The sequence below is a fragment of the Amblyomma maculatum genome, chromosome 11, assembly GCF_055883805.1.
Source record: "Amblyomma maculatum isolate TAMU_Amacu chromosome 11, ASM5588380v1, whole genome shotgun sequence".
Classification (NCBI taxonomy): Eukaryota; Metazoa; Arthropoda; class Arachnida; order Ixodida; family Ixodidae; genus Amblyomma; species Amblyomma maculatum.
In genome coordinates this window covers 117,904,371-117,918,826 of record NC_139354.1, presented here as the reverse complement: position 1 = coordinate 117,918,826, position 14,456 = coordinate 117,904,371, and the positions used below count along the sequence as shown (strand labels likewise).

Below are 14,456 nucleotides of genomic sequence, written 5' to 3'. Positions count from 1 at the left end.
CGCATTGTCAAAGTTCGACATGTACCTAGACGGAGCGGTTTTCACCGTGCAGACAGATCACCAGGCACTTTCGTGGTTAAAGAGGCTGAAAAACCCCGCAGGCAGACTCGCGAGATGGGCGCTGACGTTGCAACGTTACGCGTACGCCATTGAGTACCGCCGGGGCAGCATGAATAAGGTGGCCGATGCTTTATCGCGCGCACCGTTGAAGGCAGGCAGATGCGCAGAAGAGGCGCAGACCAGCATTGCTGAAAGCGGCGTCGCCGCCAGTGGAGAGGAGGAGAGGGCGGACGCGAGTGTCGCGCCCTGCGTAGGTAAAAAGAGAAAGGAGGCGGACAGAGTTGCCGCGCGGTGCTGCGAGAGAGAGAAGGCGCAGCAGCTGGTGGCGGCGACTACTCGCCTGCCAAGAAGTGAGGCAGAGAGAAATCTGTCTTGGGGAGTAGCGGTCAGTAGGGAAGAGCTAATTGAGGCCCAGAAAGCAGATGGTCTATGCCAGCGGGTGCTGACAGAGCTTGCGAGTAGTGCAGCTTGCACCGGGAACGCTGAGGGCAAGTACGACGCGTATCTGCTGGGCGAGGATGGCTTACTGCTCCGCTACATCCCCCAACTTGACGAGGAAGAGGCGATTGCATCCCCCTTCCGAGTCGTGGTCCCGAGGAAGTTGCGGAAACGATTCCTCCAGTACTTCCATGACTCAGCGCTGGCAGGCCATGGCAGCGGCAGTAAGACTTACGATAAGTTATGCCGTGTCGCGACCTGGCCAGGTATGAGAAAGGATGTGCTGGGTTACGCCCGTACATGTCCTGTTTGCCAGGTAGCCAAGCCTCGGGCGGGGAAACCCGCTGGCATGATGAAGCCGGTAGTTAGCAACTATCCGTGGCAAGTGGTCGCGTGCGATATCATGGGACCCCTCCCTCGCTCCGCGCGCGGACACCAATATATCCTGGTAATAACGGACCACTATTCCAAGTGGGTTGAGGTTTTCCCCCTTAGGAAGCTTGTGTCAGAACGGATTTGGGAGAAACTGTTGGAGACATTCACTCGTTTCGGTTTCCCTTCCGACCTCATTACAGACAATGCTTCGTATTTCACAAGCAAAGTCTTTGCTGATTCCTGTCGGGCGCTTCAAATCCGCCACAGGAAAACGAGTCCCTACCACGCTCAGAGCAACATAACCGAGAGAGTGAATCGGAATGTTAAGAGTATGCTGGTCGCGACGACCGAGCAGCACAGAGATTGGGACGCACGGCTGTCCGAACTGGCTTTCGCCACTAGAACAACCGTGAACAGGTCGGTAGGTATGACACCTGCTTACTTGAATTTTGGGAAAGAGATCGCTTTTCCGCTAGAGAACGCCCTACTTGACGCGGCGGGGCCCGCGCCCCCTCCGCTTACACAGTACGCGGCAAAGCTCCGCGAGCGCCTTGAGGCAGCGCAGCGCGCGGCTCGTGAAAACCTCGATGTCGCGCGCATGGAGCAAGCGGATCAGTACAACAAAGGTCGTCGTCACGTCGTTTTCAACACGGGCGACTTGGTACTGAAAAGAACGCACCCGCTTAGTAACGCAGCGCGTGGTTTCGCCGCGTCGCTAGCGCACAAGTGGGTTGGACCGTTCGAAGTTACGGCACGGACTACGCCACTCACCTACCAGCTGCGGTTGTTGGCGAGCGGTGAAACCGCTGGTCCGGTGCACGTCGCAGACTTGAAAGCTTACCACCTTCGCAAGGACGATAACTGCGAAGCGGGGGAAGCTCAAAGTGATGCAGCGATCTCCCCCAAAGTAAGGCGTACAGGTAGCAACCCGGTTCGCAACCGACGCTATAACCTAAGGCCAAGGTAGTGCACTACTTTGTCTAACGTCTTTGCTTCTTTCAGAATGCATTCTGATAAGATTTTGCAGCAGCCAGATGAACTACCGTCGCTGGGGCGGGAAACCGCACCCAGCGCATGGTTCAAGGAGGGGCCACTTAAACAGGGGGTACCCCCCTAGTTTGTAGTGGTTGGTGGCCCATCATCGTGACCAGCGCGGCCATGCTGGCCGTCTTCAACGAGTTGGATTGGAGCCCGCTGCCCAGGCCTGGAGTTCAGGCCTCAGGAAGCCAGGTGTGCCCGTGGCGGAAACGCCTGCTGCAATGTACATCCAGCAAGGCGCCACGTGGAGAGGGGTCAGCGATGTAGAATAGCAGCTCAGGGCCGCTGCCAGGCGTATCCGTGGCCGAGCCCAGCTGCGCTGTGACCCCGAGGATGTGGCCGCTGCCGGAGAGGGACCAGCCGGAACAGTCCCGCCATGCCTGCTGCTTCCACGGACCAGCTGAGATGGCATGGCATCCCGCCAGAGCCTGGCGACAAGGCTTCATATTTTACGCCGACCCGGGCTCGGACATGGACATGGCCCGGCTGTTGGCGGAGCCCGGGTCGGACGCTGAGGGGGGGGAAGATGTAGGGCTTGTGGCGCGCCGCGCTTTCGAAGGCCGCGCCACTTCCCAATGCTCCCTGCGCGCGTGCCTGTTTCCCTCTCCCCGCTCGCGCGGGGATAACCGGTCCCGCGCGAGGGGGCTATAAAAGAAGGCACGCGCCGCCGCCTCGCTCTCTTCTTGGTCCCTGGCGCTTCCTGGTCCCTGGCTTGTCGCTCCCGCTTCCCTCCCGGCTCTCCACGGAAACGACCCGCAGCCACCCGGACGACAAGATCCCTGTGAGATTAAATATGTTTGTTATACGGCCCACTGTGTGTTTGTCGTGCGCATCCCTCGGGCAGAGGAATCGCCCACAACCTTCATCAGGCATAACAAAAAAAAAGCAAGATTGATTTGCATGAGACATTCTGTGTACGGTAATGATATGCTGGTTTATATCCGGTATGGAGAAGTGCCCTTGAAGGAATTTGCGATATCGATTGGCTCATGGACATTGCCGTCAAAATCAAATTTATTTATCTTAGAAGAAGCCAATCGCGCGTTAAGAAAATCGTCCAGAAGTACCAATCATTATTTTGCACTATTTGCATGTCTAGAAATTTCTCGCTCATAATACCTTCTCCCTACTTTGTATTTTATTTCAATTATTTTATGCTGGTCCGACCCAAAGGTAGCTTTGAAAGGCTGGCGTTTCATTTCACTATTAAGGTTGTCTTTTTCGCAAGCTACTTTTCATCCCCTCTCTAAGGGAAAACTGTAGTGCCTGCTACATTTGTCGCGCGATGAATTTGCTGACACCGCACATAATTAAAGTGAGCAAAATATGTGGCTGCAGAATTTAGGCCCTGTGCTGAAAATTTCAAAGGTGATCGAGTTGTCATATGAGAGTATCTTAGGGCATTCTAACAGTCTTTCCTTCGCAGAGAGGATGACAACGCTGTTTATATTTTGTAGCTTTTTGGTGTTTAAAGTCCCAAAAGGCTCAGTTTTCAACGAAACGTTAGCGGAACGAAGCCTTAGACAGTAGTAGCCTGGGCGCGGAGGCTGCTAGGCCTCAGGGGGTCCCGGCCGTCTGATTCGTCATCCTCTCTGCTTTAACTGATAGCAATAAAGTCGTTATCCCCGTCATGAAATATTTTTCGTGTAACGTTTTTTTTTGTTTTTTTTTGTTTATTCGAGAAGTTTGCCATCAGGCAGAGTGAAAAGGGAGTGGGGAGTAGGAGGAAGCTAGAAGAAGGAGTGTAAACAGGTCTCCCTTAAATAATCGCATAGGCTGCCTATAAACTGATTGTTTAGCGTCCACTTCCTGTAATCACAGTCAAGGTCCCATCGCAGGCCTACTTTACATAGGTAGCACTGTCTCACGGATGTAGTAGCTGGGCAGGTCCACAATAGATGCTTCACATTGCACAGTTCCGGTGAAGCACCACAATACGGGTACTTTTCGGTCACATGTATGCGTTCGTCACGCCACCTATGACGCACAGAAGGGGTCAGAGCCGCTCTTGCCCAAATCCGGTGCACAGATACCTCCTCCTACCAAGTGAGATTACATAGAAGACGAAAATATAGAATAAACATCGCAGTAAATGAAATACAATCAAATAATACAAGTTCCATAAGTTATAGGAACTGTTCATGTGTTCATATCAGTTTTATTTTCCTTAATTGTTCCTTATAGATGAAAATGTTTTGTGCGAAATGTAAGATTTTGAGATCAAAATTTTTCTTGTGTAATTAGTATATGGTAGAAGTAATTGTAATCATTTTTCACTGTCGGTATTATGTACGTTTTTATCCTAACAGTGTGTGAAGTGACAAATTACTACTGATACATGCTTTTCATTTTTAATGCCAGAATCTGTTTGGGGGGCAGGGACCTCTGTCAGGCTTACACATAGCCTTTAGTCCCTGCCTCCTCTCGCTTGTACGAGGAATCAATAAACCAATTCCAATTCCAATTCCAATTCCAATGTAGAAGGGTTGACTGCTGCCACTATAGGCAAGTACTTAGGTAGAGCAATGGGCGCGGAATAGTAAAGCCGTGGGCTCAGGTTTCCCGGCTACTTGCCTGCGGTCCCTCCTCCTTTTGGTAAAATGTTCTTAGTTCTAAACTATTGTTCGAAAAAAAAAAACCCACGCATAACCGTATTAAACGTTAGTTATATGTGGTTTTATGGCACATAAGCAACAGTGGCTATCATGCGCCAAACGCAAGGTTAGATGATCTGTCAGATTTTTAGGGTACAGCTCAAAATATGATTTCAATATTTGATTTCCCCGTTTTCAGGAACGGCTTCGCTGTTTCGTTCTGCAGTTGTTTTTTAGTGTTGAGTAATGGCCATTTTGTAAAGGTCTAGTTATTCTTTCTAGCCTGCTATCCTGGGGATATATACGCGTGTCCCCATTTTAGCAACTTGTGACTTAGACTGCAGCATCCTTGTGCGGTGCAGGAGCTGCATCCCTGACCAGTGCGGAAAGCGTGTCCGCTGCTCCCTTAACGAGACGTGCGTGTTCGGGCGCTGCTTTTGCCGCCCCGGCTACATGGTGGACCGCGGCCACTGCGTGCAGGCAGAATGTCTCACCAGTGCGGACTGCATCTGGAAGAACACCGAGTGCTTTTCGGGTGAGTCATTACCTTCTTGCTCCGCTGTGGTGCGCGTCAATTAAACAAATCATGCACCAACTCTCCCACAAGTCGGTACTATTCAACTGCTGGGGTGTAGGGAGCGTATAAGCGAATGTGCTGAGAATAATTTTACCCGTCTTTATTGGCCTCGAGATCGAGCAGAGTCGCCACCTTGCGGCTCAGCGGCGAAACCTACTCAGTGTGGCACGGCCGGTCTCAATGCGCGCGCACCCTCCCCACGGCCGGTCTCAATGCGGACCGCGTGCATTGAGACCGGCCGTGAGTGTGGATGCGTTTTCGCGTCGCGTGCTAGCCCGCAGTGATTTACGCGCGCGCATGCGGCGTGTACAGGAGTGTTTTTGTTTGTTTCGCAGTTCCTGTGAGCTTTTGCTTACCTAAATACCTCCTGCAAAATAAATATGAACAGCCTATAACCCCACGCTTCATTAAAAAAATATATACTTGTCCGTATCGAGCATGTCATGCTTGGATAAGGACATCATCTATCGCGGTCTTCCGCGCTTGAGATCCTTTGACATGCAATCTCTCAAACGAAGTGGTACTGTCCTTACCGCAGTGTCAAAGCAAAACAGGTCGTTGCCGTCAGTAAAAGTTAATGCAAACGCTCAGAAATCGCATATTCCCGTTTCTGTTTGGAATACCGCAGCTACTAAAATATATGCCACCGCAGACTGCTTCATATAGCAGAATGCAGTTTGAACAGACCACTCTATGCTTACTATGCCGTCTGTATGCACGATAGAGTTGTGAGAGTACTTTTTTTTTGTTTGTTTGCTTTTAGACCTCTGTTACGGTGTTTCAATAGTAAGGGTGCTCGACTGCTGATTTCGAGAACGGGGGATTCAATCACAACCGTTTCGAAAGGCGTACCTCTGCTGTGGGATTTGACTGCAAAATAAACAATCCCACGTGGTAAATGTGATGTTAATACTGAAAAAAAAAAAAAAACGACACCAAAACCAGCCTCTGCAATCATCCGTCATAGCCGATGCCGCTTTCATGCGTTTAACCCGGGCCAATGTGCATTTCTTTTCTTTTCTTTTCTTTTGTTGTTGAAGGCTTCTGTGCATCCGTAAAAGTTTTAGTGAGCACATTTTGCTTTAGAGAAGTGCTCGAATGTTTGGGAAACATATTCCCAGCACCTAATTGTTACCCTCAATATTACATAATACCCCTAGATCAATGTACTTTACTGGTAGCCTATTATAATCATTATAATCCCTTTTCGTCCAAGTGCTGTCTTCCGACAAAACTCGTCATTTCTCAAAAGGGGAGTAAAACAGCTTCATGCGGGCTTATATATCAGTGTTTAGTTCGGGAATAAATACATTTTTATAGTCGCATGACAAGATGACCTCCATTTCTTTCGGAATAGTTTTATATCCGGCATCTGTTTTGGAAGCAACCTTAATATTTTACTTCGCATAAGATTTAGTCACTGCTGAATAATTAGTGATAAAAAAATTTTCAGTCTGTAAAATTGCTTCCCAGAACATCACAGTGCCCATGCGCAGTTTATAAAGATGTCTTCGCAGCGAGTAATTCGTAGCTTGCATTTTAACATTACTGAAAATTATTCGCTGATTATTGTAAATTCTGTCAAGTGTGTAAAAGTTCTCTCACACGGTGAAATTTATTCGCATTGCAAAACAAAGTAATTAGACTACTAATTTACCGTTATATATTAACATCACACACATCAGATATCCCTTATACTTTCCTCGGTTTCAGGAAATCATTTACAGTTAGTGGCGCATGCATTAATACACTATCACATTCTATGACAGTGGCCGCAAAAAGCATCTCGGCAAATTCAGTCCACTCAGCGCTGTACACGTGAACAATCAGCTTTCCTGTGCGGCGAGGTTTCCTGTATAGTGTCGGCGTGACCTCATTTTTGAGGAATACTTGTGCGTGGTTGTCTGGGTCAGAGTGGATGTGCACTCAGTCTAAAGCAACTCGCCATGCAGTGCGCTGCCAATGCTACATTTAACTTGCTTAATCCTCGAGTCAAGTACGATATAATGAACCAGGATTTCTCGATTCAATCTAAATTACTGCAGGTCAGAGCACGAACCTTGTATTTGCGTTGGCTTGACACTAAATTCGCCGGTCTCACTCACATGAGACACGCGCAAACTGTTTAAAAGTCGATAAGAAAAACAAAGCATTAGGCGCGTGAGTGCGGTACAGCGCATGAAATGTGCAAAGTAAATCTAGAAGACTGGTGGTTGCGTGCGTTGTTTTCCTAAAATCCGCTCTTCTTCTGCTGCATTGGCGAAATCCTTGAATCTTTTTCTGCAATATTGCAGAAATACTGCAGAAGACACGTTTTCATCGCCAACAAACCCGCCGTAAACTCGGAAGCAGACCTACGCAGCGTGCGTTTCTGCGAGCGCCGCCGGCTGCCGATCCACACTACCGGGGTGACGGTGGCGCCACCTCTAGGCCGATCTCGCGGCGAATAGGGCAATATGAGCTATTGTTCGGGATTAGAATACTAATACTCGTAGGCCTTGAGGAAAGAGATGATCCACCACTGAGATAGCTGAAGACTGAGGTTTGCGAATGGACAGTCTTTAAGTATGCACCCATGGGCCTGACTTAGATATGAATCTGCACCTCTTCATCAGCAACTTTTATACCTTTGAAAATTGGGATTTTGATAATGGCGATTTTATTATAGTAAGCTGGGCATAGAAAAGAGACATAGGTATTAAAAGCAACAACGTTAATGTTTACTTCACCTTTTTAAGTGCCGATGGAGATGAAAAGCAAGACGCCCGTGTGCGACGCGATGTCGCTGCATGTTAAATAATCCCAGGTGGCCAAAATTTCCGGAGCCCTCCACAACCATGTCTCTCATAGTCCAAGTCGAACTGGGACATTAAACCATTTCTCAAGTCTGCCCAGGGACATACATTTGTCATGAATAAACAAATTAAGAATTTCAGTCAATTTGGAAAGGGGCCTGGTATCGTTTTGTAATATGGCAGACAGCCATAAGACACCTGACTACCTTCAGCTACCCAAGTTTTGTTTCGCTTCTCCAAAAGAGTGCGGTTATACACAAAATGGCAGCCTTCCCAGCTATGAACGCTTCTTGGCTTTTTCTTGTGGACTTTTCCTTCCAGGGAAATGTGTCTGTCGGCCAGGTTACAGGATCGTGGATGGAGACTGCGACCGAGAATACTTCGGCAGCTGCAGTCTCGGGTGCGCCTCGGTGCCCAATAGCCAGTGCGGAGACGGGGCCATGTGAGTGCTCACATTGAACAACCGCTCACAGTGTACCGAGTTGATCACTCTTGCCTACAGTGCTCGATTGGTGCTGGGCGGGGGAAGAGAAATCAAGTTTAAAGACTCATACTGAGTTGCTTTGGGATACTTGCACTTACGTGAACTGCGCAAACAAAAGCGCATAACCGATAACAAATAAGGTGCTTAGAAATTTGACTTTATTTACTCTGAAGCTTTATTTACTCTCTTTTTTTCTCATTTATTTCCCCTTCCCCTCCCACACTCTGTCACCCTCATCCCTCAACCCTCATCAGAAGTAGCATGCTAGGCTTACCACCAGGCAGACATCTCCTGTTGCCATTAAAATCTCTCTCTCTCTCTCTTACTCTGATGCACACTGCTCGAGCACTTTAGTTGAGTTTGATCGACTGTGTACTAATATGGCGATCGAAACCGACCTTTCCTGTCTCAGCACTATGGATAGCACTTCCGCATTTTGCTGGTGTTTGTCCACCCTTCTGGGGAGAATGCCTCGGAAAGGTAGTAGCTGGCATGTGAAGTCGCCGACAACTGATTGGTTGGTGGTTCGTGTGACGTCATGAGAATGCACTTCATGGCTGCATATGCAGGAGCTGCTGCTAACGTGGGCAGCAACTAAACGCGACCGCTGGATTCCGAGTCGTATAAGGTACTCTTAGGCCACGACGGTGTGTTCTTGCAGAGTGGTTGAAGCGAGGCTGTATATTGCCACGTATATTCAGTGATTCCGGAGCGAGATGCAAGGGCAACAAACTTTAATTCCAGGGGGTCAGCCTAGAGGGAAAGGAAGAAACGGCACAGACGCGAAAACGCGAGCAATACTTTGCCTTGCTTTTCTCCTTTCAGTCATACATCACCTGTCAATGCCAGCTGGCAATATTTGTGTCGGGTTGTATTACACATTCAATTATTTTATTCGATTAAGATCTATTACGAGTGCATCCTGAGAAACATTTGCGAGCCAAAACACCCTACAGTGAAAACCGAAGTGATAGGGCACGTAATTAGCATTTGGACTTAAACCACAGAACTACAAAACAGCCGTCAATATTTTTTAATAAATTACTATATCCTCAGAAAATGCTAGACGATAGTTTTGAGTGAATTGTGCGCCGCTTTTGATCGACGTGACTCTGTATAGAGGTGCTTCTACAGACCATATCCACTAGTTGCAAACTGACTGATCCAGAAGCGCGGTTCGCGGACGGAGTGATTTCGACTGGGACACGTGCCTTTAGGGACGCCTATACTGGTGCTCAGTGATAGCATAGCTCTGCCCGGAAGAATAAATTGAAAAAGGTGCATGCACGTCCGCTTTGGAGGCTAAAGTAGACAAAAACACTGCCTCCGCTCAAACTATCTTTTTTAATGCTGCCAAGTGCTAACATTAACTGCAGGAAGAAGGTCTCTTAAAAATACTAGGTGGCTATATACCTTGACAAACCACTGATACGCGGGAATAATATTAATCAGCACTCGTTCAGCTCAGTTTTGGTTCGTTTAAATTTGCGTTAATACTTGTTCTCATGTTCGGTTAAGTATTTAACGGGTGGTTTGGAGCATTAATAGGATGGAGGTTCTTAATTAGTGTCTTTAGTGCAAATATGTCGGATGATATGAAAGCGATTAAATCGACGACATAGCAGTGACGCTGGTAGCTTATCTCGTGAAGAACACGGCTACCTAGAGACGACACAGCTGTGAAACGCAGTGGCCAGCCAGGCTGATTATTTCCTTCGGCCTTGGTTTGGAACCAAGTGCCTTCACAGTTACCCGGGCGAAATCAAAGAACTCGGGTAGTACAGCTTTTGCATAAAAATGACATCGATTGCTTTAAGATGCAGACTAGACTTCCGTAGTGTCTGCCTGCCAGACATTTCCTTTCGGTGAAGAACGGTTGAGTGGGTGTCATCGGAAGTGCCATGCATTCAGAGAACGCCACGACTTTGCCGTAGGTGCGTGTGCAGCCCCGGATACGTGTACCGGGCAGTCGGAGGTTACGAAACCTGTGCACCCGTAGAATGCCACCACGGTCTGCCCTGTCCGGGACAGGGATGGCACTGCGTCGACTATGCCTGCTCCTGCGCCGAGGTCAACGACTCTGCCAGCTGCGGGTGTGTTGGTGTCAGCAGTCCGTTTTTGATTTGCATCTAGGAATGTCGTCAAGTGGAGCTTGAAAATACACAGGCACGCACGGTTATTCTGAGGAGAAATAAGATTAGCAGTTGACAGTAAGGTGAATTTACCGCGGTACTCTCAAAGTTAAAGCGCACAAAAGTCATACTTTGGATGCAACGCTTATTGAAAAAAATGACAGAGGCTGAAATGGTGCGCTGTGATAGACTACTTAAGCAGAATGAGGTTCAAAACTTTCTGTTTGTTTCTTTTCACAAGCTGTAGTAACTAGAGGCTTCACTCATTCACCATGCAGAGATACACGCCGCTATCTTTGCCTACTTGGCGCTTCAGTTGCTTAGCAAGGGGAGCTTGGAATGAATTCCTAGTAGGGAATATCCGTTTCACTCTGCAGCATTTCGAATTCTCCTTTCCTAGCCCTGCCATAGCCTTCTTTATACAGGCTATGGCCCTGCAAAGCAAAACAGTAGGTTGAAGTGTCTCTTATGCTATTCGTTTCGCGTGGAAAGAGCGCAGGATTTTGACATTTTGTTTTTTCTGTGGACGTTGCGGTATTCACTGCAATCTTTTGCACAACATGGTTCTGAGTTCGCCAATGGTACAGTGGTGCGCAAAAGCTGCATACAACAGGCAGCTGGTGGCGGAGCTCGGCAAAATTTCATTGCAACGCCATACAGCAAAAGCTATCTGGGATCGAGGCGGTCGTGACGGTCACCCATTTTACTGACATGCATGTGTCGCTGTCGCTGCCCCTCTCGCTATTGCTAAATGACGTTTTGATGCAGTTTTTCCGGGCTCCGCCAACGGATGCTTGTTGTATACCACGTTTGCTCACGATTGTACAGTGGTGAGCAGCCTCTTCTAGAGCGCTCCTGTGCGGAGCATATCAGCGACATCTACCGCTAGGTTCTGGGTTTGCGTTATGCGTCCAGTGCGCATGCGCGCAAATCAAAGGGACGCCTGCTCACCGCTTCCTTCTCCAGCCACTCCCATGCGATTTACTTTAGTACCGTTAGGGCCGCGCTGCCTGCATTTGTGAGGCTGTAACGGTCGCCAGCGCGTCGCGATGCCGCAGTGTTCCTCGAGTGTATCAAAACGGCCAGATAAGCAAGCGCGAGCAATAGCTGATTAACGCGTGTTCCTGCATACGCAGCGCTGGCTGCCCCGGTGACTTCCCCTTGGAGGATGCCAAGTTCCTAGATCTGTACGGATGCCAAATGCGGTGTCCCATGTAGCTGATAGGCCAACGCAAAGACGTGATAAAACATTACGCCTGCAATGCTTTAAACAACCACCTAGGCCCAATTCTCGAACTCTTACCCTGGTGCGTGTCTGAAACGCACAATCATCCGTTATCACTTGCACTTGCTTTTGAACTGAGCGACCACCAGATATCACTTGCACTTGCTTGCCCAGCCGCGTCGTGATTCGTGAGAAACGCGTTGGTTTTCTGGCCGCAGTTACATGTCAAGCGCGTACCTGGCGGCATGATGCACAAGCACTGAGCAGAAATGAGGCCGTGAACACGCGAGCAGGCACCACTTTATTTTGGCCACGCATGCGCACAGGACGCATAACTCAAACCCAGGGCCTAGCGTTAGATGGCGTTGACTTGCTTCGCGGAGTACCGTCGGTGCGCTCTAGAAAAGGCTGCTCACCACTGTACTTTCCAGGGGCGTTTTTGTTCAAAGTTTTCATTTTGACCACAGCAACTCCAATTCAATTCAATTCAGTTTATTTTCAACTCGAAGTTGAAGGCCCTCAGGCGAAAAAGCTGTTTTTAGGACAGCTTGAAGAGTGCCTGAGGGCCCACACATTGGCAGCAGTTGTCGCAGAGTAAATTAAGTGCAAGCTCACATCAATTGAACATCAGTTCAAACAAAATTTAACAAAAATACCGAATGAAATAATTAACAAAACAGTAGTTATTCATGGCAATTCTAAGTAACTTGCGGTATGCCTCGATTCGCAATGAAACTAGTAAAGCTCTACAGAATTCTAACACGTCAGTCCGACTCTGATCACAAAGCGAGCACGGTTATTGAAACATAGGTAGTTCACTTGGTTGTAAAATACTGTCGCAATTTTTTTTTTATTGAAAGTCTCGGTACTTAGCATGAACTGCAGTGTATTTCTGCAGCCTTGTCAGGAGGTTTGCGGTTTCTAAGCTTAGAAGCAGAGATCGTCACTTAATATCCCCTCAAATCACCTTTAAGTGCTGCTACACTGGCGGTTTCAAAGACCTTTGAGTCAATAGTATATGGAGTGCACAGAGCAGCTCTGAACTCGATATAAATCTCGAAGGAATTTAAGCTGTGGCAGCTTTTACTCTGGGACGTGAAGCGCGTGTAGCAATGTGCTTGGGAATGAAGTCAGTGCTGTATAATTGTTGAAAAATAAATGAGGAACTTTAAATCATATGCCTAATTTTGCAGAAAACGTCAGCCCTGACTTTGAAGCATTGCACAAAGTGCAATATAATTGTTGCCAGCGGTAAAACAAAACAACGAACACTGGCTCCCTGAAAAGCGTATGAATACTATCACTTTCACTAAAACAAGTAAATTAATTTGAAGGCTGAAGAGTAAAGCTAATAATAGTTTTAGTTTTCACCGTATTGAGGTTACATTTCTGGCCACTATTGCTTGCATACCTGTAGAAGAATATTGGAGGCGACGGTGGCGTCATACCACCTCAGAGTGAGATGATATATTATCTCGAAGTCAATCGAGTTCACCTTGTATCAGTGATCCATCTCCTTCGATCGCGATTCAGATACGCGAAGGGTCTCGACTCAATAGCCTTTGAAAGCAGCCGCGTGACAGGGGTATTAGATATCGAGCAGGCAAGGGTATCGGAATCATGCATTTGTGACGCTATGCAGGAGAACTAAACGGAAAATCGGATACTTGGCCGTTAGAAAAAAATTGTGCGGGCACATAAGCTCCATCATTAAGGTACTATATATACTTCCAGCACTTTCACGTACGGCTCGTCTACCCCCTGATTTCGCAATGCCTGCATCACCGCCGAGGTTTCAACTCAGTCAAATGCTTTTTCGTAATCAATGAATGCTATGTATAAGGGCTGGTTATATTCCGAGCATTTTTCTATCACCTGATTGATGGTATGGATATGATCGATAGTAGAGTACCGTTTCCGAAACCCTGCTTGATCCTTTGCTTGATTGAAGTCTAAGGTTGTCGTGATTCTATTAGCGATTACCTTAGTAAATACCTTATACGTAACAGACAGCAAGCTGATTGGTCTGTAATATTTAAGGTCCTTAGAGTCCCCTTTCTTATGAATGAGGATAATGTTTGCAGTCTTCCATGGTTCCGGTACCGTCGATGACACCAGGCACTGCGTATACAGGGTGGCCAGTTTTTATAGCACGATATCCCCCCCGTCCTTCAGCAAATCTGTAGTTATCTGATCCTCTCCAGCTGATTTCCCCCTTTTCATAGTTTCTAATGCTTTCTTGACCTCGTCCTTCGTCACTGGTGGAACGTCTGACTGTTTTTCCCTACCGCCAATCTCATTACAGTTCTGACTACTTTGGCTACTGTTGAGATTTGTATAGAACTCCTCGGCTACTTTGACTATCTTGTTCATATTCGTGATGACGTTGCTGTGCAGCCCGTTATAGTGGCTGCACAGCAACCATAGTTCTGCATAAAGAAAATAACAAAATTCCCATAAAGAAAGGTGTTAGGCAAGGAGACACGATCTCCCCAGTACTATTCACAGCTTGCTTAGATGAAGTATTCAGAGACTTGGAATGGGAGCAGTTAGGGATAAGGGTAGATGAAGAATACCTCAGTAATCTGCGATTTGCTGATGACATTGCATTGCTAAGCAACTCGGGGGATGAACTGCAAATAATGATTGATGACCTAGACAGGAAAAGTAGAAAGGTAGGCTTGAAAATCAATATGCAGAAGACTAAGGTAATGTTCAACAGCCTCGGAAAGGAACAG

General features: G+C 47.6%; 1 protein-coding gene across 1 annotated transcript in view; it reads left to right on the top strand.

Moving 5' to 3' along the window:
- The window catches only part of LOC146174836 (uncharacterized), a 41,668-nt gene that overhangs the window by 20,914 nt on the left and 6,298 nt on the right, over positions 1–14,456 (top strand). The window contains exons 5-7 of the mRNA XM_084585467.1: positions 4,868–5,040; positions 8,199–8,319; positions 10,296–10,454. Coding sequence (XP_084441593.1) covers positions 4,868–5,040; positions 8,199–8,319; positions 10,296–10,454 — 453 coding nt within the window. The remainder of the gene's footprint in view (positions 1–4,867; positions 5,041–8,198; positions 8,320–10,295; positions 10,455–14,456) is intronic.